General features: G+C 56.0%; 1 protein-coding gene across 1 annotated transcript in view; it reads left to right on the plus strand.

Annotated features, from left to right (window-relative positions):
* The first annotated feature begins 5,105 nt into the window (after positions 1-5,105).
* RND2 (Rho family GTPase 2) overlaps positions 5,106-22,241 on the plus strand; it is a 28,646-nt gene continuing 11,510 nt past the window's right edge. The window contains exons 1-2 of the mRNA XM_084615599.1: positions 5,106-5,278; positions 6,017-6,104. Of these exons, the coding sequence (XP_084471725.1) occupies positions 5,180-5,278; positions 6,017-6,104 (187 nt within the window). The 5' untranslated portion in view covers positions 5,106-5,179. The remainder of the gene's footprint in view (positions 5,279-6,016; positions 6,105-22,241) is intronic.

Raw genomic sequence — 22,241 nt, forward strand, 5'->3', positions numbered from 1 at the left:
TCAGCACTGCACCGCGGGTGAAATTCACCCCAGTGCACATGGCCTGGGCACCACATGACTCCTCTCACTTGGCTTACCGGTGGCCCTCCCTCAACACAACCAAGCCCTGCTTTGCAAATATCTGTGAAAACTCCTGTTTTTCACAAGTACTCACAAATGTTATTGAAAGTGCAATTTCACCAGGCCCCCCGTTGAACCCAGACAACAGGCTGGCAAAAAGGGGCAAAGACCCTTGACCCATGCAGGCTCAGGTCTGGCTTTCTGATTTTTGCTCTGGCGATACCTGTGTATTCGTTCATGCTTTCCTTATGGTGAGCACCCGGATATGAATTTTTCTCAGCTTTAGACATAGGCAAGAGAGGTGCTCTGGGATGTGCCAAAGGCTTCCCCAGAACTGGTTACAACCATCTGGCTAGCTCAGAGCCAGAAAAGGACCTGGCAGCTCAGACAGCATATCTTGCTATTTAATGAGCTGCTAGAAGTTTGGTTGCAGGCAGATGCTGGCGGGTCCTTATTACTAGGTTAGTTTAGCACCAGCTCTGGGCCAGTGCACGGATATCAGTATCCACAGCCTGGGAGAAACAACACCTTCACTGACTGATGAGCTACATTATTTGCACCAGGGAAAAACCATTATTATTATTTGTAAAACACTTAAGTCACCCACAGTGTGCTATCAATAACAGTTAATGATGAATGGTGTGCTTCTCTAATCCACCCATTACAGATTAATGGCAAGAGATGCATTGGGGATTTGTAGGCCCTGATCCTGTGTGAGCAGCAGGGCCCCCTTTATGTGGGTGTGGCCATGTGTGGGCCTAGGGTTTGTCTGCAGAGTTCTTCTGGCAGGATCAGGACCTTGCTCATGTCAGCAGTGTCTCTGCTAAAGCTTGCCAGAGCAAGGCCTGCTGAATTCTAATCACGTCTATTCAGGCCCCAATCCTGCAAAGACTGAGGCACACACTTAACTTTACACATTGCAGTAGTCCTACTAGCCGCATCCCACTAAGCATAGGCACAAATCTTGGCAGGTCAGCAGCTTAGGCTGCCTGTCTGTACAGAGCCTGCCTTGACTGGGTGCCACACCTGGCTGGGGCCTCTGCCTGGAGCTATTGTAATAGATCCCATTCCAATCAAACCTGCCTTATTGCCGAGAAATTAAAAAATACCCCAAAAAACAAACGGGGGGAGGAATTAACTGCAGGCCCCCCAGAAAGCAGAGTTGGGTGCTCCCCCTGGTAGCTGTAGGGCAGCACAGCAGAGCCCAGCTCTGGGGTGGTGTAACCCTACAAACATTCAGGGCATTAAGCGAGCAGCTGAGATGTCTCCTGTGCCCCCAGATAAAGTTCAATTCAGCCCATGGGCGCTGGAACCCGGTTTGAAGTGGTTTCCATCACATGCAGGGTTTACAGTTTGGTTCAAGGGCTCTCAGCCCCCACACTATACAAATTGATTCAGCCTGTCTCCCCCGCCCCCCTTAGTTCTTACTCAGCCCCGACCCAAACTCCGCAGCATGGGGCCAGCGAGCCGAGCGCAAAGGGGAACCAAGAGGCAACGAGTTACTGGCTGAAACGCAGCCCCTGCAGAACCCGGCACCTCCGGGCCCAGCCCTCGGGGCTGTCCCAGTGACTGTGTGGAAGGGGGCTGAGCTGGGAGGTCGGGGGAGGGATGGGTTGGGATGAGTTGTGGGGGTTGGGGAGAGGTATGAGTCGAGGGGGGGGGCGGGATGAGTTGGGGGGCCAGCAGGAGGGCTGAGCTGGGGGGGTTGGGGAGGAGAGATGAGTTGGAGGCTGGGGGGTAGAGATGAATTGGGGTATCGAGGGAAGGGCTGATTTGGGGGGCTGGGGAGAGAGATGAATTGAGGGCTGGGGGGAAGGGATGAATTGGGGGCTTGGGCTGAGCTGGGTGGTTGGGGGGCAGAGATGAATTGGGAGCTGGGGGGCTGGGATGAATTGGGGGCTCAGGCTGGGTTGGGGGGCAGAGATGAATTGGGGGCTGGGGGGCTGGGATGAATTGGGCGCTCGGGCTGAGCTGGGGGGCTGGGGAGAGAGATTAATTGGGGGCTGGGGGAGGGATGAATCGGGGGCTCGGACTGAGGTGGAGGGATGGGGGGCAGAGATGAATTGGGGGCTTGGGCTGAGCTGGGAGGATGGGGGGCAGAGATGAATTGGGGACTGGGGGGAAAGGATGAATTGGGGGCTCAGGCTGGGTTGGGGAGAGAGATGAATTGGGGGCTTGGGCTGAGCTGGGGGGCAGAGATGAATTGGGGACTGGGGGGCAGGGATGAATTGGGGACTCGGGCTGGGTTGGGGGGCAGAGATGAATCGGGGGCTCGGGCTGAGCTGGGTGGTTGGGGGGCAGAGATGAATTGGGGACTGTGGGGCAGGGATGAACTGGGGGCTCAGGCTGGGTTGCGGGCAGAGATGAATTGGGGACTGGGGGGCAGGGATGAACTGGGGGCTCGGGCTGGGGGGCAGAGATGAATTGGGGGCTCGGGCTGAGCTGGGGGGATGGGGGGCAGAGATGAATTGGGGACTGGGGGCAGGGATGAACTGGGGGCTCGGGATGGGTTGGGGGCAGAGATGAATTGGGGACTCGGGCTGAGCTGGGGGGATGGGGGGCAGAGATGAATTGGGGACTGGGGGGCAGGGATGAACTGGAGGCTCGGGCTGAGCTGGGGGCAGAGATGAATTGGGGACTGGGGGGCAGAGATGAATTGGGGGCTCGGGCTGGGTTGGGGGCAGAGATGAATTGGGGACTGGGGGGCAGAGATGAATTGGGGGCTCGGGCTGGGTTGGGGGCAGAGATGAATTGGGGACTGGGGGGCAGGGATGAACTGGGGGCTCGGGCTGGGTTGGGGGGCAGAGATGAATTGGGGACTGGGGGACAGGGATGAACTGGGGGCTCGGGCTCGGTTGCGGGCAGAGATGAATTGGGGACTGGGGGGCAGGGATGAATTGGGGGCTCGGGCTCGGTTGCGGGGCAGAGATGAATTGGGGACTGGGGGGCAGGGATGAACTGGGGGCTCGGGCTGGGTTGGGGGGCAGAGATGAATTGGGGCCTGGGGGGCAGGGATGAACTGGGGGCTCAGGCTGACCTGGGGGGATGGGGGGCAGAGATGAATTGGGGACTGGGGGGCAGGGATGAATCGGGGGCTCGGGCTGGGTTGGGGGGCAGAGATGAATTGGGGACTGGGGGGCAGGGATGAACTGGGGGCTCGGGCTGGGTTGCGGGCAGAGATGAATTGGGGACTGGGGGGCAGGGATGAATTGGGGGCTCGGGCTGGGTTGGGGGGCAGAGATGAATTGGGGACTGGGGGGCAGGGATGAATTGGGGGCTCGGGCTGGGTTGGGGGGCAGGGATGGATTGGGGACTGGGGGGCAGGGATGAATTGGGGGCTCGGGCTGGGTTGGGGGCAGAGATGAATTGGGGACTGGGGGGCAGGGATGAATTGGGGGCTCGGGCTGGGTTGGGGGGCAGGGATGGATTGGGGACTGGGGGGCAGGGATGAACTGGGGGCTCGGGCTGGGTTGCGGGCAGAGATGGATTGGGGACTGGGGGGCAGGGATGAATTGGGGGCTCGGGCTGGGTTGGGGGGCAGAGATGAATTGGGGACTGGGGGGCAGAGATGAATTGGGGGCTCGGGCTGGGTTGGGGGGAGAGATGGATTGGGGCCTGGGGGGCAGGGATGAATTGGGGGCTCGGGCTGGGTTGGGGGGCAGAGATGAATTGGGGACTGGGGGGCAGGGATGAATTGGGGGCTCGGGCTGGGTTGGGGGGCAGGGATGGATTGGGGACTGGGGGGCAGGGATGAACTGGGGGCTCGGGCTGGGTTGGGGGGCAGGGATGGATTGGGGACTGGGGGGCAGGGATGAATTGGGGGCTCGGGCTGGGTTGGGGGGCAGAGATGAATTGGGGACTGGGGGGCAGAGATGAATTGGGGGCTCGGGCTGGGTTGGGGGGCAGAGATGGATTGGGGCCTGGGGGGCAGGGATGAATTGGGGGCTCGGGCTGGGTTGGGGGGCAGAGATGAATTGGGGACTGGGGGGCAGGGATGAATTGGGGGCTCGGGCTGGGTTGGGGGGCAGAGATGAATTGGGGACTGGGGGGCAGGGATGAATTGGGGGCTCGGGCTGGGTTGGGGGGCAGGGATGGATTGGGGACTGGGGGGCAGGGATGAACTGGGGGCTCGGGCTGGGTTGGGGGGCAGGGATGGATTGGGGACTGGGGGGCAGGGATGAACTGGGGGTTCGGGCTGGGTTGGGGGGCAGGGATGAATTGGGGACTGGGGGGCAGGGATGAACTGGGGGCTCGGGCTGGGTTGGGGGGCAGGGATGAACTGGGGGCTCGGGCTGGGTTGGGGGGCAGGGATGGATTGGGGACTGGGGGGCAGGGATGAACTGGGGGCTCGGGCTGGGTTGGGGGCAGGGATGGATTGGGGACTGGGGGGCAGGGATGAACTGGGGGCTCGGGCTGGGTTGGGGGGCAGGGATGGATTGGGGACTGGGGGGCAGGGATGAACTGGGGGCTCGGGCTGGGTTGGGGGGCAGGGATGGATTGGGGACTGGGGGGCAGGGATGAACTGGGGGCTCGGGCTGGGTTGGGGGGCAGGGATGAATTGGGGACTGGGGGGCAGGGATGAATTGGGGGCTCGGGCTGGGTTGCGGGCAGAGATGAATTGGGGACTGGGGGGCAGGGATGAACTGGGGGCTCGGGCTGGGTTGGGGGGCAGGGATGGATTGGGGACTGGGGGGCAGGGATGAACTGGGGGCTCGGGCTGGGTTGGGGGGCAGGGATGGATTGGGGACTGGGGGGCAGGGATGAACTGGGGGCTCGGGCTGGGTTGGGGGGCAGGGATGGATTGGGGACTGGCGGAGGAAAGCTGGGCTCGGGCTGGGGGCTCAGAGGCGGGGAGGAGCGACGCCCCCCACCCCGTAACCGAGCCCCTCCGGGCGCTGCCCCCGAGCTCCTGCCGCCCGGCCCCGGCCCGCGGCTCCCGAGCCAGGCGGTCGCAGGCGGGGCTCGGGGCGGGGCGGCGGCGGCGGCTCCGCGCCTGGTTGGAGCCGGGGGAGCCGGGGGCGCGGCCGCGCGGGGCTGGTCCCGGCTAAAGCGGCCCGGGCGCCGGGCGCAGGGTCCGGAGCGGGGCCGGGCGCTGCGATGCGGGGCGCGTAGCGGCACCATGGAGAGCGGGGCCCGCTGCAAGATCGTGGTGGTGGGGGACACCCAGTGCGGCAAGACGGCGCTGCTGCATGTCTTCGCCAAGGACAGCTACCCCGAGGTGCGGCCGGGGGACTTGGGGGGGAAGCTGCGGGGCCGGGGGGCTCTGCTGGGGGATTTGGGGGTGCGGCCGGGGGAGCAAGGGGGATGGCCTGTGGATGTGGTGGGGGTTGAAAGGGGGCCCGGGGGTGTGGTGGGGGATGAAGGGGGCTGGGGTGCGGCTGGGGGAGCAGGGGGTCTGGCCTGGGGGTTGATATGAGCTGGGGGTGTGGTGGGGAGTTTTAGGGGACAGGGGTGCCCTTAGGAGCTGAAGGGGGTCCAAGCTGGGGGTGTGGCTGGGGGAGATGGGAGTCTGGTCTGGGGGTGTGGAGAGTGATGAAGGGGGGGCTGGGGCTCTGGGTGGAGGGGGCTGGGGTGTGGCCAGGGGAGCTGGGAGGATGGGCTGGGGGTTTGATGGGTGTGGTGGGGGATGAAGGGGACTGGGGTTCTGGCTGGGAGAGTTGGGGGTCTGGGTGGGGAATTGAGGTGCAGCTGGGGGGGCTGGGCTGGGTGTGTGGCAGTGTCTGGGGGGGCGGTGGGGGATGAATGGAGTTGGGGGTCTGGGTGGGAGATTTGAGGTGTGACCGGGGGAGCTGGTGTCTGGGCTGGGGGTGCTGCCGGACGTGGGCAGGGGTCCGTCAGGGACTGTTACAATGCGCGATCAGCTCCTGGTGCTGACGCCAGGGCAGGATCCGCTCAGCTCCCTGGGGCTGCCAGCGCAGGGACTGCTGACCCAGACGTGTCCCGTCTCCTCCCCCAGAACTATGTCCCCACCGTGTTCGAGAACTACACGGCGAGCTTCGAGATCGACAAGCAGCGCATTGAGCTCAACATGTGGGACACCTCAGGTGAGGGGGCAGACAGGCCCGATGGGGGCGCCGGGGATTTCGGGAGGGGAGATTTTGTGGCTTGGCTGGTAAATGTTCAGGAGAATGTTGGATCCTGGATTCAGTAGTCAGGACTCCCTCCCAGGCTGGGATCCCCATTTTCCCCTCCTGCCTGCTGGAATCCCCTTTACCTCACACCACTCCTCCTGTTGGGTCCCCCAACTCTCTCCATTCCCTCTCCTGTTCTGTCCCATCCCCCCATTGCTCCCCACCCAGGTTTGCAGAGCCCCCTGCTCCAGCAGCCCCATCCAGACCCTGTCTTGTTCCCTAACTAGGGCATGACAGCTGCCCCCAGGAGGAGGCAGCCTGCCAGCTTTGATGTGCTGGCATGGGGTGATGATAGCAGCCTGCCTGCTGATCTTCCCCGTGTGGGGCACACACCAGACCCAGCTGCAAATCTGTGTCTTTCTCCCACATAGGGAATCGTGGCGTTGCCCAGATAGGTGAGGTGTTTTAAAGTAATACAGCAGAATTAGTAACACTCTTCTCCCCCTCAGGCTGTAGGAGGGGACAGAGTGATGGGTTACTGGGGGAGGCCAGGGTGGGTATTTTCATAGTTTCCTACAATTTGCCTTGCTGGGACTCTTCTAAGACCTATGAAAGTTGGACCTTTGAACTGACAACAGCTTTGTTCCCACAGAAACTAGAGATGGGGTGGTCTCTTGGGTCCTTTCTCCCTCTCCTTGCCCCCCAGGACCAATGCAGGGTCTATGCCCTACACTGTATTATAAGGGGCTAGTCCCTGAGGGTTAGAGACTCTATTTTCATCCCACTTCACCAAACCCAAACCCACCGAGCTGAAACAACAGGGAGCAGCTGCCTGCAGGGGTGGGATTTTTCCGCAAACTCGTGCTGTTTTTATTTAATTCAGTTGTAAATGTCTCCAGAGCCTGGGCTTGAACCATTTCCCTGGGTAGACTGTTCCTAGGCAGCAAGAGCACCTCCTCTAGGAGCCATTCCTGACAGCTAACCTGCATTTTCCTTGTTTTATGAAATGTGTGACTCCTGGTTATTCTAACCCCTCGTACCAGGCCAAACAAATCTCCCTCAGCGGCGTGGGCACCCTTCACGTACGTCTATTATCGTTAACCCCTGTGTGTGGCTGTAGACCCACTCTGCAAGCTGTGTGCCCTCATGACGGCTGGCTTTCCCACTAATGCCGACTTGTTCCTTGGAACTTTAGAAATGTCACTGGCTGCATTCTGATACTGGAGTTTGTGTCTTCTCTGCACAGCACTGTGCTTCGCTGCACCCTCACACCAGCCCAGTTGTTCCCCACGTCTGGCCCAACACTAATACACAGTAACCCCTTCGTATAACTTCTTCTTATCCTTCTATTAAAACATAGATGGATTTGAGCTTGCACTGGTACTGTCTCCTAGGAGTGCTGCTCTACGCTACGTTCAGTTGCTGTACTGTACTCAGCGTCTTTCCTGCTTTGATTGTATCATGGATACAATTGCGTGATATAAAACCAGTTCTTAGGTGCAAGGTGAGGCTAGCAAGGAAAGGGGGGGGAAAGCTCTCAAGACTGGAGACCTCACCTTGGTGAGGAATGTGCTGCAGGAAGGTTCCTTTCTCTCATTACTCTCTTCCCTTTGACAAATGGTTTTGGGTTTTTGTTTGTTTGTTTTTTGTCTGTGTCTGGCTGAGATCATGCAGGAAGCCACAAATACAGCCCTCCTAAACCACAGAGAGCCTTATGAGACTAAACTGGCATCGACACAAGTGGTTTAATTGTAGCAGTGCTGATAAAATGTTGGCATTTAGCACAAAAATGTGGGTGCACCTTTAAATTTACTTTTGAAAACCTTTCTGGACTCCCAGGGCGACACTGACGCAGCTGAGAGCCAGGACGTGGCTGGGTGCCTGTGCTAGAAACCTTCTGGGAAGGTTAATTAAGGCTCTTGTTTGTTTTTTCCTATTGATGACTCTTGGATTCAGAATGAGAAGAGAGGTTACGTTCTGTATGAAACCTTAAGTCAGAATTCCCTTGCTCTTGCATGTTAGCTTAATTTATAGCTGTGGGTTTAGCAGTTTACCCCCGGGAGCTGGTCTAGCTCTGCTGTGCGAGATGCAGCTGTGAAGTTCTCACTGGGGGCTTCCTGTCCTGGGAGAAGTGTGTGCTGCCGAAAGGTCCCTCTGTCTTGAGAGAGAGAAAGAGGGTCTTTCCCTTTGCAGGAGCAGCAGCAGCAGCGAACTGGTTGGCAGGGCAGCTGTTGGAGGTGGCAGAGCAAGGGATGAAATAATGAAGTGGAAAAGCTTCAGCTACCAGTGTTTACCTAGAGGCAGAAACTGTGGAGGCTGAATACACAAAGCGATGGTGCAGAGCTGGGGAATTACTGAACTGATGTGTCTGCATTAAAGTCCTTCCGAACACCCAGTAACAAAAGTTCAGCTAAAGCTTTAGGGCCTGTTAACAGCAGGGTACTACCTGGGCTACACCAGTGTAGTGCAGCGGTGAATCAGACACTTGGCTTGCTAGGGAATAAAGTGAGAGCAGAAAATCCTGTCATTCTTATGGCTTTTTGTGTGTGCGCATTGAGTTTTGTTATCCAGAATAATTGCCTCGGATTTGCTTGGGGGAGTTTCTGAACTGTAAAACCTTGAGGCCTGTCCCCAGTTGTGAAAGTGTGCGATTGTTAGAGGCCAATGGCTCCGCGGTGGGCGTCTGCCTCTCAGAATTAAAAACGTCAGCTTTCGAGCACACGGCAGCATGTTTGACGCACTCGGTGTTTTTTAGGAATTTTCCAGAACATTTGCTTTGATCTTACAAATGTTAAAATTAAATGATGTGATGAAATGGCTTTAGAGGTGTGTACATGTATTGTACGCCTGCATCACGCTCTGTGACACACTCAGTTCTACCCTTTTTTCCTTTTTAACAAAAGAAGTGAGTTTTATCCAACATTTATCTCCCTTTCTTCTTTGCTGTGAATGGATTTTGATTCGTTCTCTCTCCTTCAGAAACATGTAAACCCTTTTAAAATGGGTTATTGTGGAGAGAGTCACTAGATAGCTTCCCAGATAAATTCCCTTCCTTTGCAGCTTGAATTTGAAATATACAAGAGCTAGTTCTTCAATAAATGGTCCTGCAAAACAGCACGCACCAATTTCCCCCCATAATCAAACTGATATTTTTAGCTGTAGACTGTGAACTGCTGTGGAATTTCCACTTCCCTTTGGAGACACTTGTCAACAGAAGCTTTTGGTAAAATAAGTTTCACACAATAGCAAATGGAAGCAGCTGAGCTGATGGGATCTGGAGCAGCTAATTGCCCCGCTGGTGCAGAGTGACTGTCCGCAGGATGCTCTTTCTCTAGACTGGGGGCTACCCACTGCCACTTTTAACCGGCTTCCAAGCAGGGAGTATTGTTCCTGCTAAATTCCATCCTCCGCAGGAGGGAAGGGTGCTGCTGGGTATCTCTTCCTTTTGAGACGATGGTTTATAGTTTTCTCACTCGCCAACTCCTGGTGACTGAAGCTGAAGCCCTGGGCTTCCACCCTCCTGGGATTTGTAGAGACCTGAGCTGGGGAGCTGCCTGTCAGTTTTTTTTCCTTTGCAATTAGGTAGTTGTGAAAGTGTGTAGAGCCGCCAGGGGTGGTCCCGTAACAGGCCCTACCGCAAGAGCACTCTTGTTAGAAAACTCCCTCTACTGGAGCTAAATGAAGCCACGGCTTATCGAACTGTCCAAGATGCCTGTTGATGATTGTGTTCTAAACTAGGATATTGTGTGCAGCTCCTGGGAGTAGCTTGCCTGAGGCTAACAGAGCCAGGTGACGTGTGGAGGAGGCTGGCTAATGTAGGCCTATCAGGCTGAATTTGCCCCTCTTACTAAGTGGCAAATCCAGGCTCTGACATTAGCAGCTGGCAAGGGAACAGGTAAATCTAGTTAGGGAAACGTTATTGGAGGGTGAATGGCAGCGATGAGGAATCAAATTAATCCCAAATCATACTGCGGACTTGGATTTTCTCTTGAAAATCTTTTAACCCTTAACTCTCCATTCAGTTTTTCATAGTTGGAAGGTGACCCTGGCCTAGAATAGAATTCTTGGCCCTGAAAAGCCTTCAGCGAGTGTAAAGCCTCCTGTGCAGGTGAGGCCAGTGCACCCCGTCCGCAGGAATTTCACCCCAGATCCTGAGAACTCAAACATACATTCAACAATGAAGAGAAAAGGAGATTGGTTCAGGTCCCCCCCGCAGACGTCAGTCGTGTTCAGTGTTTGTTTCTTTGTGCGTCAGTCCTACACCCAGCCACGGCATGAGAGTGAAATAGTGTTAGGTGCCATTTTACAGCACCGGAGGGATGGCCGTTCCTCCCCCCACCTCTGTATTTTTGAAACCATGAAGAAACAGTTTGATGCCTTTACATGAAAGGAGACGGGGAAGCGGGGACAGCCCACCTGTCAGTCTGGAGAAGAGGAGCATTTCGCTGGAGGGAGGGGGACCTGTGGCGTTGGGAACAGCTTTGCTGGACCCAGGACTCCAGTGGGGAGCTGCAGTGCTCTCATTGCAGAGGAGAGAGTGCTTTGCTGCCCTTCGGCCTCACGGCGCCTGCATTCTGACCTCTCTGCTCACTGAGGTGCATGTGCAGCTGGCTCTGCACAGTCCGGAAGTACCGGTTGCGCTGGGAAACTCTCATGTTTGTCTTGTGACCCTGGTAAATAATCTCCCCCATCGGGCCTTGCTCCCTCCGCGGATCTCAGGAGTGGTGCCTGAAATCTGATGTGGGAAAGGGTTTTTCCCCCTCCCCTGCCAAGCGTAGCGAGAAAACCTGCAGCCAGCTGTTAAAAGGGCTGGGGAAGTTAGTGACCCCTCAGGACATTTTTGCTGAGGTGAGGCTGTGACATTTTCAGGCCTCTGAGCGGGTCTCCACTGCGTGGACTGATAGCTGGCCAGGTGACAGGGCTAGGCAGGTTGGGTTTTTTTTGGTGATGGGGTGGGGGATTGCCTTCTGTGAAGCTCCAGGTATTGGTCACTGGCCTTGCTGGCCCAGTGGTCTGATTGGCTATGGAAAATCTTGCTCTCTATGCCAGTGGCTGGTGGGTCAGCAAGTCCCTTTCTCTCTCCAGTAGTGCAGTGGCTGAAAGCGCTTGCCCTCTTCCCGGTGACCTAGCTCTCCAGCTGAATCCTGAAAGGGGGCGACTCAGAGTTTGCAAACTGAACGCTCCTTCTGCCCACTCCCTGCCAACAGTCCCTGCTGCCCCCGTGTATCTCCCGTGTGGTTACTGCAGCCAGCTCGCACCAGAGTGACTTTCTCTCATCCACCTCCCTTTCTCCTCCATGGCTCTGGCAGTAGTGTTCCTTCCCCAGCACGCCCTCCTTTGCCCTGGTTACTGGATTTGGAGAAACGGCCTCAGATGACACATGGGTGGGGAACCCCTTTCCGAGGCTGTGGGACAAGCAGCAAGTCAATGGGGTTTGGTCGGGCTGGGATTTAATCCCTGTGTTCTCTCCTCTTAAAGGGCAGGAAGTGAGCCAAGTAATCCGAGGCCTCCTTTGTGCTGTGGCGTTCAGACCCCTGCAGTCAAAGCCTCTGCTGGTGCAAACAGCCAGCACCCCTTGACATCGGTAGAGCTGCATTCATGCCCTACGGCGCCCCTCGGGCAGACCGCAAAGCTGCAGTTTGCACTGGGGCAGCTTATCCTTGCTTGGACCCCGGGTACGCCTTGCTGACGCACATCGCGCGCTGCCTGTTGATGCTAGGGGTAGCTACACCAACGGTGTCATTCGTGTGGATCCTGGCCTGACTCTGTGCTTTACACTGGCTCCGATTCGGCCCCCCTAAAGGCAGTTAGGCTGAAAATAATGGGCCCCAGAATTCACCCCCCGTAGGAGGGACAATGGGAGTTGTAGTGTAGCTAGAACTCCGTCGCTTGCAGCAGCGGGGCTGCTTAGGCACAGGATTGCAGGTCGTGGTTTTGCCTCAGTGGTTGTGCTTTCAGGACAAGAATAACACAGTGAATCTGGAATTCTCCCGCCTTCCTTCTGGCGTTCAGCAAGCAGGCTGACTTGCTGTGGTCTGGAGTGTGGGAACCCACAGCTTCTGATAACAAATCCCTCTTCAGTGGGAGCTCTTGAGGAATGTTGATGAGATTAAGGAGCTGAATAGGGCTGGGGTCTAAGGGTGACCTCGCCATGGATTCTTGGAGCTTTCTCATTCCCGAAGTCCCAGTGCAAGTGCCTGCAAGATCACCACTGCGGGTTCTTTTAGTGCAAGGGAAAGGACAAGAGAGTTCAGTGCCACTTGCTCTCCGAGGCAGAGGAGAAATGCGGAGCTGCTCTTTCATCCCAGAATAACTCCCCAAATGCCCCCCATTAACATACTTGTGTCCTGCCTCTGAACAAATAAGTAGTTAAGCCTAAAAATATGTGCAGCTGGCTCACATTCTCATGCAGGTCAATAACCAATCGGACAAGCAGTTTAAGGAGTCGCAGGGCTAGCAGCAGAAATGCTGATGCTTGAAATAGATTTCCTGTGTGTCTGGGAAGATGCTAGCAGAGGCTGATTTCCCTGCAAAGGGATGGCCCAGGGGCCATTTAGCAGGACAGAGGGTAAATGGGATTGGAGCAGCTCCATGCAGCAGTGAGGCGAGGGGATGTTGGGGTGCTGCATGGCACAACAGTGAAGGTTTTCTGCCTAGCAGTGCGGTTCTGGCCCCCACATGGCAGGGGCAGGGCGTGGCTCTCTGCAGTGACAGGCCTTTCTCCATCTCACAGGCGGGCTGGCAGGCTAACCTTCCTACAGGCTTATAAAGCATGCGGAGATTTGCTGGTGGACGGGGCTAGAGAGACCGTAGTGATGGGAGTGTGACCTGGTTTAGGAGTTAGAGGCGGGTGTTAAGGGGCTGTGCCGCAGCTTAAGAGCGATAGGTTCATTCCCTGCTCTGACACCCGCCCCTGGGGGACCTTGGCCCAATCACTTGCTCTCTCCGGACCATGCTTCCCCTTCTGTACAATGGGAAGAATAATGCTCCCCTTCCCCAGCTCTGTCCCTCTTGTAGTTGGGCTGTAAGCGCTTTGGGGCAGGGACTGTCTCTTCCTCAGCACATCTGCAGCACCCGGCTGAATGGGCCTGACTGGGGTTGCTAGAGCAATACACAGCAATACAAATAACTGTAAGGGTGAGGGGCGGTTTCCTATCATGGCAGGTGACATAAACAGAACTGCAGAAAGCCCCCTGGAGCAGCAAGTCCCCTAGGACTCTGGGCCCTGCGGTAGCTTATCTTTATAATAGCAAAGGGGCAGAGGCAGCCAGACTGGTAACGAGAATCCCACGTCTTTTCCCTTCCAGAAATGCAAATAAACTTCTGTCTTGTCCATGGGGGCGGGAGCTGCGGGGGAATACCAGAGTCCTGATTTAAGGGGGTTGGGGGGGCAGATCACACAAGGTAAAACTCACTGTGAATGAGCCGGAAAGACATGCATTCCAGGACTCTGCTCCATTTGGGAATGGTGAGGATGCAGCATTCCTTTAATGCCAGGCTTTCCAGAGAAATAAAGTGCACAAGTTTATGAGCTCCAGCCTTTAGTGCAGGCAGAAGCCCCCGTGCTCTTACCCAGGCTGCCAGCCATTTGCCACTTACACACGTGGAACTTGAAGCGTGGAGCATCTCCGCTCTTTGGGAGATAATTGCATGAGCTCGGTCGGCCCCAGAGACATTTCCCTGTGAAGCACAGTGGCGTGGTGCCTGGACCAAGCTATGCTGAGGGAACCTGTGGGTTTGCCACTCCCATTCCTTGCTGTAATCCAGGGACTGGATTAGGAGGCACCAGGGAGAATCTGGAATGTCCTTGCGGTGCCTAAAGCCCCTGGCCTCTGGATGTGTCACAGTCACGTCCAGAGACTTTTCTCATTCATCTACTTAATCAGCTGCCACCAGCGTGATTCTAGCATCTGGCTGGAGAAACTGCCTGAGCTGGAGCCAGTGCCAGTCACTCTGAGAACTGGCTGCCAGAGCGTCGCCAGCCAGGCAACCAGAGACCACCAAGCCCTGCGTGTTCACGTATCCATTCTCACTGGCCTGGGGAGCCAATCTCCATTCCTTTCCCAAGCCAGGCCATCTGCATAACACAACATGCTCTGAGGCCTTTAAAACTGCTCCCTGGGACTCCTTGAGACAGCTGCCATCCGGGGTGGAGACCCGCCTGCTCCACTGAAACCCTGCAGAGCAAACTGCACAGGCTGCAGAGGGGGCCTGGGGCTTTCATTGATGGCTCTGGTCCTGGCTTCCCTAAACAAAATGTGCAAAGCGGAGTGTGCTGAACGTCTGGAAACGCCCTCTGCCCAACCCCTCCCAGTCCCAGTGCTCCCCAGGAGAAGGGAAGGGGCTGGGCTCTCAGTGTGGTGTGCAGCAAAGCTCGCCTGATGGACCTTCTGGAGCCACTCCTTCCTGGCGTGCCTGGGCTTGCTGGGGGCTGAAGACATACAACAAGAGTGGGGGTGTGAACCACTGCGGTTCTCTCCCTCCATGAGCTGCCACATCCATGGTGAGAATTTGGCCCCAGCTCCCTGACCCTCGCCTCGACTGGGGGATTCCTCTGCCAAGAACTGCGCAAGCTGGACTTCCTGTGAGTGAGAACTGCTCAGTAACGAGGCCTGGCGAGAGGCCCAGAAATGGCCCCCCAAAGTGTCTGAGTTGATTAGCTATTGTCTTGGTCATGCACTTTCCAGACGATTGCTTCTTCTGCCTGGTGTTCACAGACCTCGGGGTTAGAGCAACTTCGCAGGAGCAGCAGCAGTGTCCAGCCAGGCGCAAATCTCCACTCCGACTCTTGTGGGATTAGGCCGTTCAATCGCCTCCCCTAGGTCCCCACCGAGGACTGGCCTAAAGGTGGCTGAATTGATCACGTTAAGCTGTAACTTCTGCAGAGCAATTCAGAGCGTCCTTGGCCAGAACTCCTTCTGAAGTCCCTGGGCGTCTTGTGTCCCTGTGATCAATGCCATTCATGGAGGAGTCGAGAGATGCTTCAGCAGGTGCATGTTGGGAAAGTCCTGCTTGTTTGGTTGTGTTGGGGATGGCGTTTTGATGAGGGGGTTGGCTGCAGCTGGGTTTCTCTATGTTGCATTGGTGGTTTTCATAACGTCAGGGTGCCCAGAGCAGCAGATAGAGGTCTTCCTGCTTGTTTTACGTGGCAAGAAATAAACAAAATGGGGATAAGACTTTGTGAAGGGCTTTGAGATCTCTGGGTGAAAAAGGCTAGAGAAGGGCCAGGTACAAGCATTGCACTGCAGACATGGAACTGCCTCCAGCTGCAGCTGGGGAGCAGGGTGGAGGTTGGAGTGTCCCTGCTTCTCTTCTCCCTTGTTTCACTAGATCCATTTCACTTTTGGTGCCACTGACCTTTATTTTTGATGATGATAATAATAATAGTTGCTCCTTGCTGCATTTTGCCACTTGTGCTGCTAACATCCCTACTCTGGAATCTGGTACATGCTTTTGGGTTTCCTGGCTGCTTTTGGGCTTCCTGGCTGCTCAGCTGTCATGCCATCCCAATTAGCAGGGCCCTGGTTGCTGGCTTGCCTGGGTTTGTCACCAGAATTCTTCGCTTCCTGCCTCTGCCACCTGTCATGATTCCTGGCTTGAACTGGGATGTACACCATGCCACTGCTTGAAATATGCTCCTTGTGTCAGCAGGGACTGCATTATCAACCCACTGCACACCATGAGCAGCGAGGCTGGGGTATTGGATCCTTGACCTCTCTTTGTGCCCAGCTGAGTTGGGGTCAGGAGGACACTCAGCAATCTGCTCTGGAATATCGCTGCTGCCTGCGGATCAATTGACAAAAAATTCCTCTGACTTTTGTTCAGGGGGAACGGGGCTTGTTTCAGATTAGGAGAATGAAGCTGATCTCTGAGCCAATGAAAGAAAGCTGACTTGACATGTACTGCTCTATAAAAAGCCGCAGTAGCTAATTCCTTGGCCCCCTGCTTATATTGACCATCAGTTCTAGCTATAAAGAGGTGGGACATTTAAATAGTCTGCTCTGTTGTATTCCAGAGACATCCAGCCAGTTCTCTTTAAATGCTACCTTTTCTTTGTAGTTTAAGGATTGTCATGTCGTTAGGGCAGGGACCCTGCCTTCCTGCACATCTGCAAAGAGTCTGTCAGATTGCTGGGGCTATATAAATACCAGCCGTTCTCTTGTGAAGTTTTTATTAAATGCCATCTACAATGCCCCTGTTAAAAGTGGGCCTGCATTGGTTCCGAGGGCACAAAGTGCCCTTCCTATGGATCTGGCTGGATGGCTTTTCCACTGGATGCGCAGCTTGGAAGCAGGTGTATTCCTGAGAGTTTCTGCAAGACGGGAAGATGCATCAGAAGGAATTACAGAGAGTGGGACAGAAAAAGCTCCCAGTCCAGATGGCTGGCATCGCCAGCAGCTGAGTGCTTTGTTTTCAGGCCAGCCCCCGAGTAAAGGATCTGGGGGGATGTGTCTGCAGTCGGTGCACATGGATTCCTGTAGCTATTGCTGGGCACTGCACACACACACACATCACAATGAAGGGATCTCTCCAGGGCTGGGCCTATCCCGAGCTGGAAAGGCTAGTGGCTGGATTCCCATGACATGCTCGCTTCCTGTAAATGCCAGCTGGCTTTTTCCAGACAAATAGTAAAGAGCATGCAAACCCCCAAACCGCCCCACACTTGGGACGAGGCGTGTCCTCGCAAGGCTGTTTAACCAGCTCTTCAAGGCTGGGCTGCTTTTCCCTGCACTCTCGTGGTGTTCAGCTGGCCCTCGGTAGCTGCCAGGAGACGTGGGAGAGCATCCCCTCTCAGTGCATCTGCAGAGAAAATGGCACCAAACATTTCTTAGAAAATCAGCTGGCCGGTTCCCAGCTCCCCATGGGGACTGGCCTGGCTGTTATTTACCAAAGACTTCTGGGAGGGCTGCCACTTCTGTCCCTTTCATTCACTGTCAGGTTTTCAGTCCAGGGTCTTTTACATTTCTTTACTTCCCCTTGGACAGGTCCTGGGAGGGGGACAATAGCGGGGCTGTTATATACGATCTGTGCCTTTCTCATGCAAATAAGCTGCCTGCTGCAGGAGGCTCCATTCAAGGACACCTCAAAGCACAAAGGTGGATGCGGGAGAGAGAAACCCAACTGCATTTATCGCTCAGAAGGGCTTTGCTCAGGCCTGTGAATTGCAGGACTTTGCAGAGGGCAGAAAGGGAGCAAGGAAGGGCCAGACAGGCGGTGGCATCTGCAGCAAAGAGGGAGTGTCTCTTTTGGGGGATGGAGCTGTGCAGAACTGTGGCAGTGCGGCCTTTTGTGGCCTGCCGAAAAGTCTGTAACTTGCTTTGATCCCGGCCCCGCTAACTGTTTACACTGGGTTCAGGCATGTCTCTGAGTTCTCCTCCTTCTAAGACCAAGCTGAGGAGTGCTAACAGAGTGAGGAGGGGCCAGCAGTCCACAAAAAAATAGTTTGTATGCATGAAGCCCACTTCCCTCAGGCTTGCCTTGGAGCATCATGTTCCCTCCCTGTTCTGCTCTTATCCCATCTGGGGGCCACTTGTTGCAGCCGGAAGAACATCCTGTCCTGATGCAGCAGGGAGATGACTCGCTGCTCCCCAGTGCATGGCTGTGTCACAGAGGAGGCTGCATCTTCAGCCCCTGGCACCCAGAGCCCGCAGAGCCCAGTTCTGCTCCCTTGTGCAGCTCTGTACCTGGCAGAGGTGTTCCCAGGCTGCTGCCGTGGCAGGAAGCTGGATGCCACCTGACTGGCGTCTGTAGATTCACTCCAAGCCCCCATCTGTGCTGCCTCTGGCCTGGCAGGCAAAGGCTGTGAGCCCAGTGCTCATCCACCCATTCGCTCTTCCTACGTCCTTGCCTCGGTGCAGCCCTTCACCTTGGGCTAGACCCTTGTCAGAGCTCATGAGCTAAGCAGGGCTATGCGCCGAGCACAGGTGGTTGGGAGACCTCCAGGGGGAAACTTGGGTGCTGCAGGAAGTGGTCTTTTCCCCAGGAGGGGGCACACTTCCCTCTGACTAGGTGTGGATGACTGCCCTGGGGTGATGCTAGGGGGGCATTGTGCTGGTGAGCTGTGACCCACATGTGGATGTCACAGATCCCACGGCTGCCCCGGCGGGGCTCTGCTTTCCTGGTCGGTCCTGCTGGGGTAATCACAGTCGGCCGTCCTCCGTGTCCAAGGCACTTACCTGGCCCCTGTCACTGTAGTATCTGACCCCTCACAATCTTTCATACATCTGTCCTCACTCTTTGGGAAAGCAGGGCTATTATCCCAGTGGCGAGGCAGAGAGACTCGGTGACTGGCCTGAGGTCACAGGGAGTCTGTGGTGCAGGAGAGAACTGAACCCATGTCTCCTAAGCCCCAGACTGGTGCTCTGACCATCCTTCCTCAGTGTTGTCCTTCTTTATTCCCCGTCCCAAATGACTGTAGATTTGCTGTCCACTGTCTGCCAGCCTGAGGGAGGCTGGGTGAAGTATTCCTTTATCCCATGCGTTTGTAAAGCATGTTGGGATTTTCACAGGATGAATAAAATCTCCTATTATTATTATTTATTAACACCTCCATCCTCGCTGGACCTGCTGGGGCAGTGACTAATCGGGAAAGCAGTTGCATTTAGCTGGCACTTCATGTAATATTAACTCAGGGATTGTAGCACTCAAAATTGTAAATCGGCTGGATTGGCGAGGCTGCGTGTGATTGAATGCTGTGCTTGTTCCAAAGCTGAGCTTTGTTCTCACGCTAGTCCTCATCCATCCCCCAACCGCCCAGGGTTTCCCAGCCAGCCTGGGGGGGATGTTTGCTGGGAAGGGTGTGTATCAGAGTCACTCCTGTGTATTCACAGCCTTTGCGGCTAGAAAATGAATCCTCTGTCCAGCTAACTGCCAAGCAGTATCTCCCATCCACTTCATATAGCCAAGAAGGGCGAGAATGCTGACCTAAGGCCAGAGGGGTGGGGGCTGCAGGGGTTGCTATGTCCCCCTGTTACATGTTCCTGATGTGCTGGAGATCCTGCAGTGCAAGGTGCTGGGAAGATGTGTGTTATTTACAGCTATGGCCACATGGCCTCCCGTGTGTGTGATCTGAGCTGGGAGTGGGCCTTGGAGTGGAAATGGTGCGTTAGATAGCCTGCTGCCATGCCAGGACTGGCAGAAATGGTGTGAACCCTCTGCACAGAGCTGGGGCCTTCTGTCAGCACCAGGCGAGGAAAACGAGCCGAGCACCCTCCCCGCACAAAGCAGAGGCTGAGGGTGCTCAGCTAGTGGGCTTGTTCGCCATATGCCTGGGAGCTGGGATTCTTCTGGTGCAGGGGGAGCGTTCTCGGCAGGCTCTGCAATCTGTGGGCTGGCTTTGCGCCTTGTGCTTGGCATCCAGCACTTCAGCGAGCTGGCTGGAGCTGCTGCCTTGCTCTGTGAAGGACGTTCTTGGCAGGACTCCACGATGCACTGCAGCATCTGTGGGTTCTGGAGGAAGAGGTTTTTACAGCAAATCCTCTGGGTAGAGTGTGAGGCTCAAAGATTCAGGCCCCTCGGCAACTTCCTGTGCTGCATAAGCTAGGGCTGGTGGGGGCCTCCTGCCCAGCCTGCTGGGGCTCTGGATCCATATTCGCTGTCCCAGCTTGGAACATGCTAGTGTTGGCTGGAGGGGCCCCGTGCTCCGAGTCTCATCATTCAGAACAGCTGAGAAGCAGCAAACTGAGATTAGCACTGTTTTGGTGTAAAGGCAACAGCACATTGCAGTCCCTTGCCCAACAACAGGAGACTCCCTGGCTGAGTCACAACCCCCAGCATGGTGCTGCTAAGGGAGAGGAGCTAGTCACCTCTGAATTTCAGACGCTTTGTTTTATTTTTGACAGTGACTTTGGTGACTGTCTAGTTTTCTCTCTTTAATCATGGACAGATGTCCATGAATCTTATTTCCTGCAGACCTGGATCCGAAAGGGAGCATGTCCTAGGCAGTCCTGGCAGGCTGGCTCCATGGACCCATGAGCCCATGCACACCTTGGAAAGCGCTAAACCGTAGGTCTCCAGGGCGTCTCGCTGGAATCCTTGAAAGGCGTAGAGTGGTCAGCAAGCCAGAGTCTGTTGGGGGACCAGGGTCTTTGATTGTCAAAGTGTTGGCTGCAGAAATTCTAAAATGGCCCCTCAGGCGAATTTGAAAGTCATTTCCCTGAAAGACCATTGGAAAGCCTGGGTCTTAGGGAGATGTGAAACCAAGCCTTCCTCCGCCTCCAAACCCCTCTGGCTTTGAGGCCCCTAGGGCAGGCAGAGACTGCTCCGGCCTTTGCTGTTCATGGCTGGAACAGACTCTGGAAAGCGGGCGGGTTTCTGGACCAGCCAGGAGTGACATGAGTGTGACTTCAACCTCTGCTTCTGTGCCTCTGCCAAGCTCCTGAGTTGGGAGCAGCCTGTCAGGGGGTGCAAAGGCCATTCTGGCCTGGAGCCTCCTCCCCATCAGCGGGAGGCCCCCGCTGCCCTGGCAGCCCCTGAACAGCGAGCGCATGCTCACGCGGTGGGAGAAGCTGCTGAAGTGTGTGTGTGTGACTCAGGAGGGTAGTGACTAAATCAAGGGCCGTGCTCCATTAGTCAGCAGCCCCGCAGGATGCGCTGCAGGAAATGGCATGTTGCTAGGATACAGTTGGCTGTAGCAATGACTGTGCTCAGAGGAGCCGAAATCTCCTGCACAAAAGGGAAAGTTGCCCAGACTGGAAGAGAGGAGGAGGCATCCAGAGACCTTTCTTTAAAACTTGAACTCTAACAAGAGGGTGTGTGGGGCAGGGTGTCAGGGGGGAGGATGGGGGGGCCTCCTGCCCAGGGGGGGTGAGGGTGCAGTCCTGCCCACACAGGGGGATAAAGGCTCTATACCGACTCTGTCCAAGTTCCTTTCTGAGCACGCAGAGATCTGTGTTGGGTCCCATGTCCGTTAGCTGGGTCCCAGTGCAGCCGGGAGGGCCCCGTGACCGGTTCCAACAGCAGAGCCCGTGTCTATCATTGCCCAGACTGTAACAGAGCTCAAGCTGCCCAACTGGCTTTGGAAGAGGGGCCTGGAAACCAGCTGCCTAGTGGAGCTCAGCCCTGCAGGGTTCTGGCCACCTTAACCAGCAGCCTCCGATTCTGTGGGAGTGGGGGCCACTCTGTGCTCCGGGGACAGCTGGGAAGGGGAGGGATGGCTGGTGCCAGACCTGCCAGCCACAGACAAGGTGATTCAGGCCTAAGGTTGGGTCGGGACTCTCCAGATGGATCCGCAGGGTGCAGCATTCCCGGGGCTCCTTCAGCTGCTCTCTCAGCCTGCTGGCTGCTGCCTCCACAGACCAGACCAGAGTGTTCCCACGGGGAACCCCAGGGGCGGGCCAGGCTGTCGGGCAGTTATGGCAGGTGGGAGCACAGGCAGCTGGCTTGCCCTGCAACTAGGGTGCTGGCTGGGCATCCTCTAGCTTCTAGTGCGATGTGCAGGGGGCTCTCTCGTGCAGGCTGGTGGTGACTCTCCCTCTTGGGCCTGGAGCCTTAACTGGCCCAGACTGGAGCATCTGAGTCCGATCGCTCAAAAGCAGGTGCCCTGTGCTGGAGCTGTCGTAGGCTGGGGCCACCCTCATTTTGCAGTGAGTCTGAACTTCTCCAGTCCCCAGGAGTCCTGAGTGCTCAGCACTTCTGGAAAATCCGGCTCAAGGCATTTTGGGCTCCCAGAATGGGAGACGCCTCCCCAGATGGGGATCACTCTAGGAGAGATGTGACCCTAATGAACGGCGGACATCTGGGATTAACAGATGCACTGTGGAGCTGTCAGGAGCTGCTCCCTCATGTCCTATCCCTGCGGCTTTGGCTCTGGATAAGACATGCCTGGTAAAGTGTTGATTGATTCGTACAGTTTGCAGTGTTCCTGTGGCTGTGTTTGGTCCCAGGCTTGAGAGAGACAAGGTGGGTGAGGAAAGCACGTCTCTTTAACTAGCGGAAGTTGGTCCAATAAAACTTGTTACCTCACCCACCTCGTCTCTGCAGTGAGTGGTGGGCTGATTCCTGTCTGGCTCCCCATCCCCAGCCCTCTAGGTTTCCTGAACGCTCACTTGTGGCACCACACTATCAGACCCGTGATCTGTTGACCTCCTCTCCATGGTTCGGGGGATTCTA

The sequence above is a fragment of the Lepidochelys olivacea genome (assembly GCF_965140295.1).
Source record: "Lepidochelys olivacea isolate rLepOli2 genome assembly, chromosome: 27".
Taxonomy (NCBI): Eukaryota; Metazoa; Chordata; order Testudines; family Cheloniidae; genus Lepidochelys; species Lepidochelys olivacea.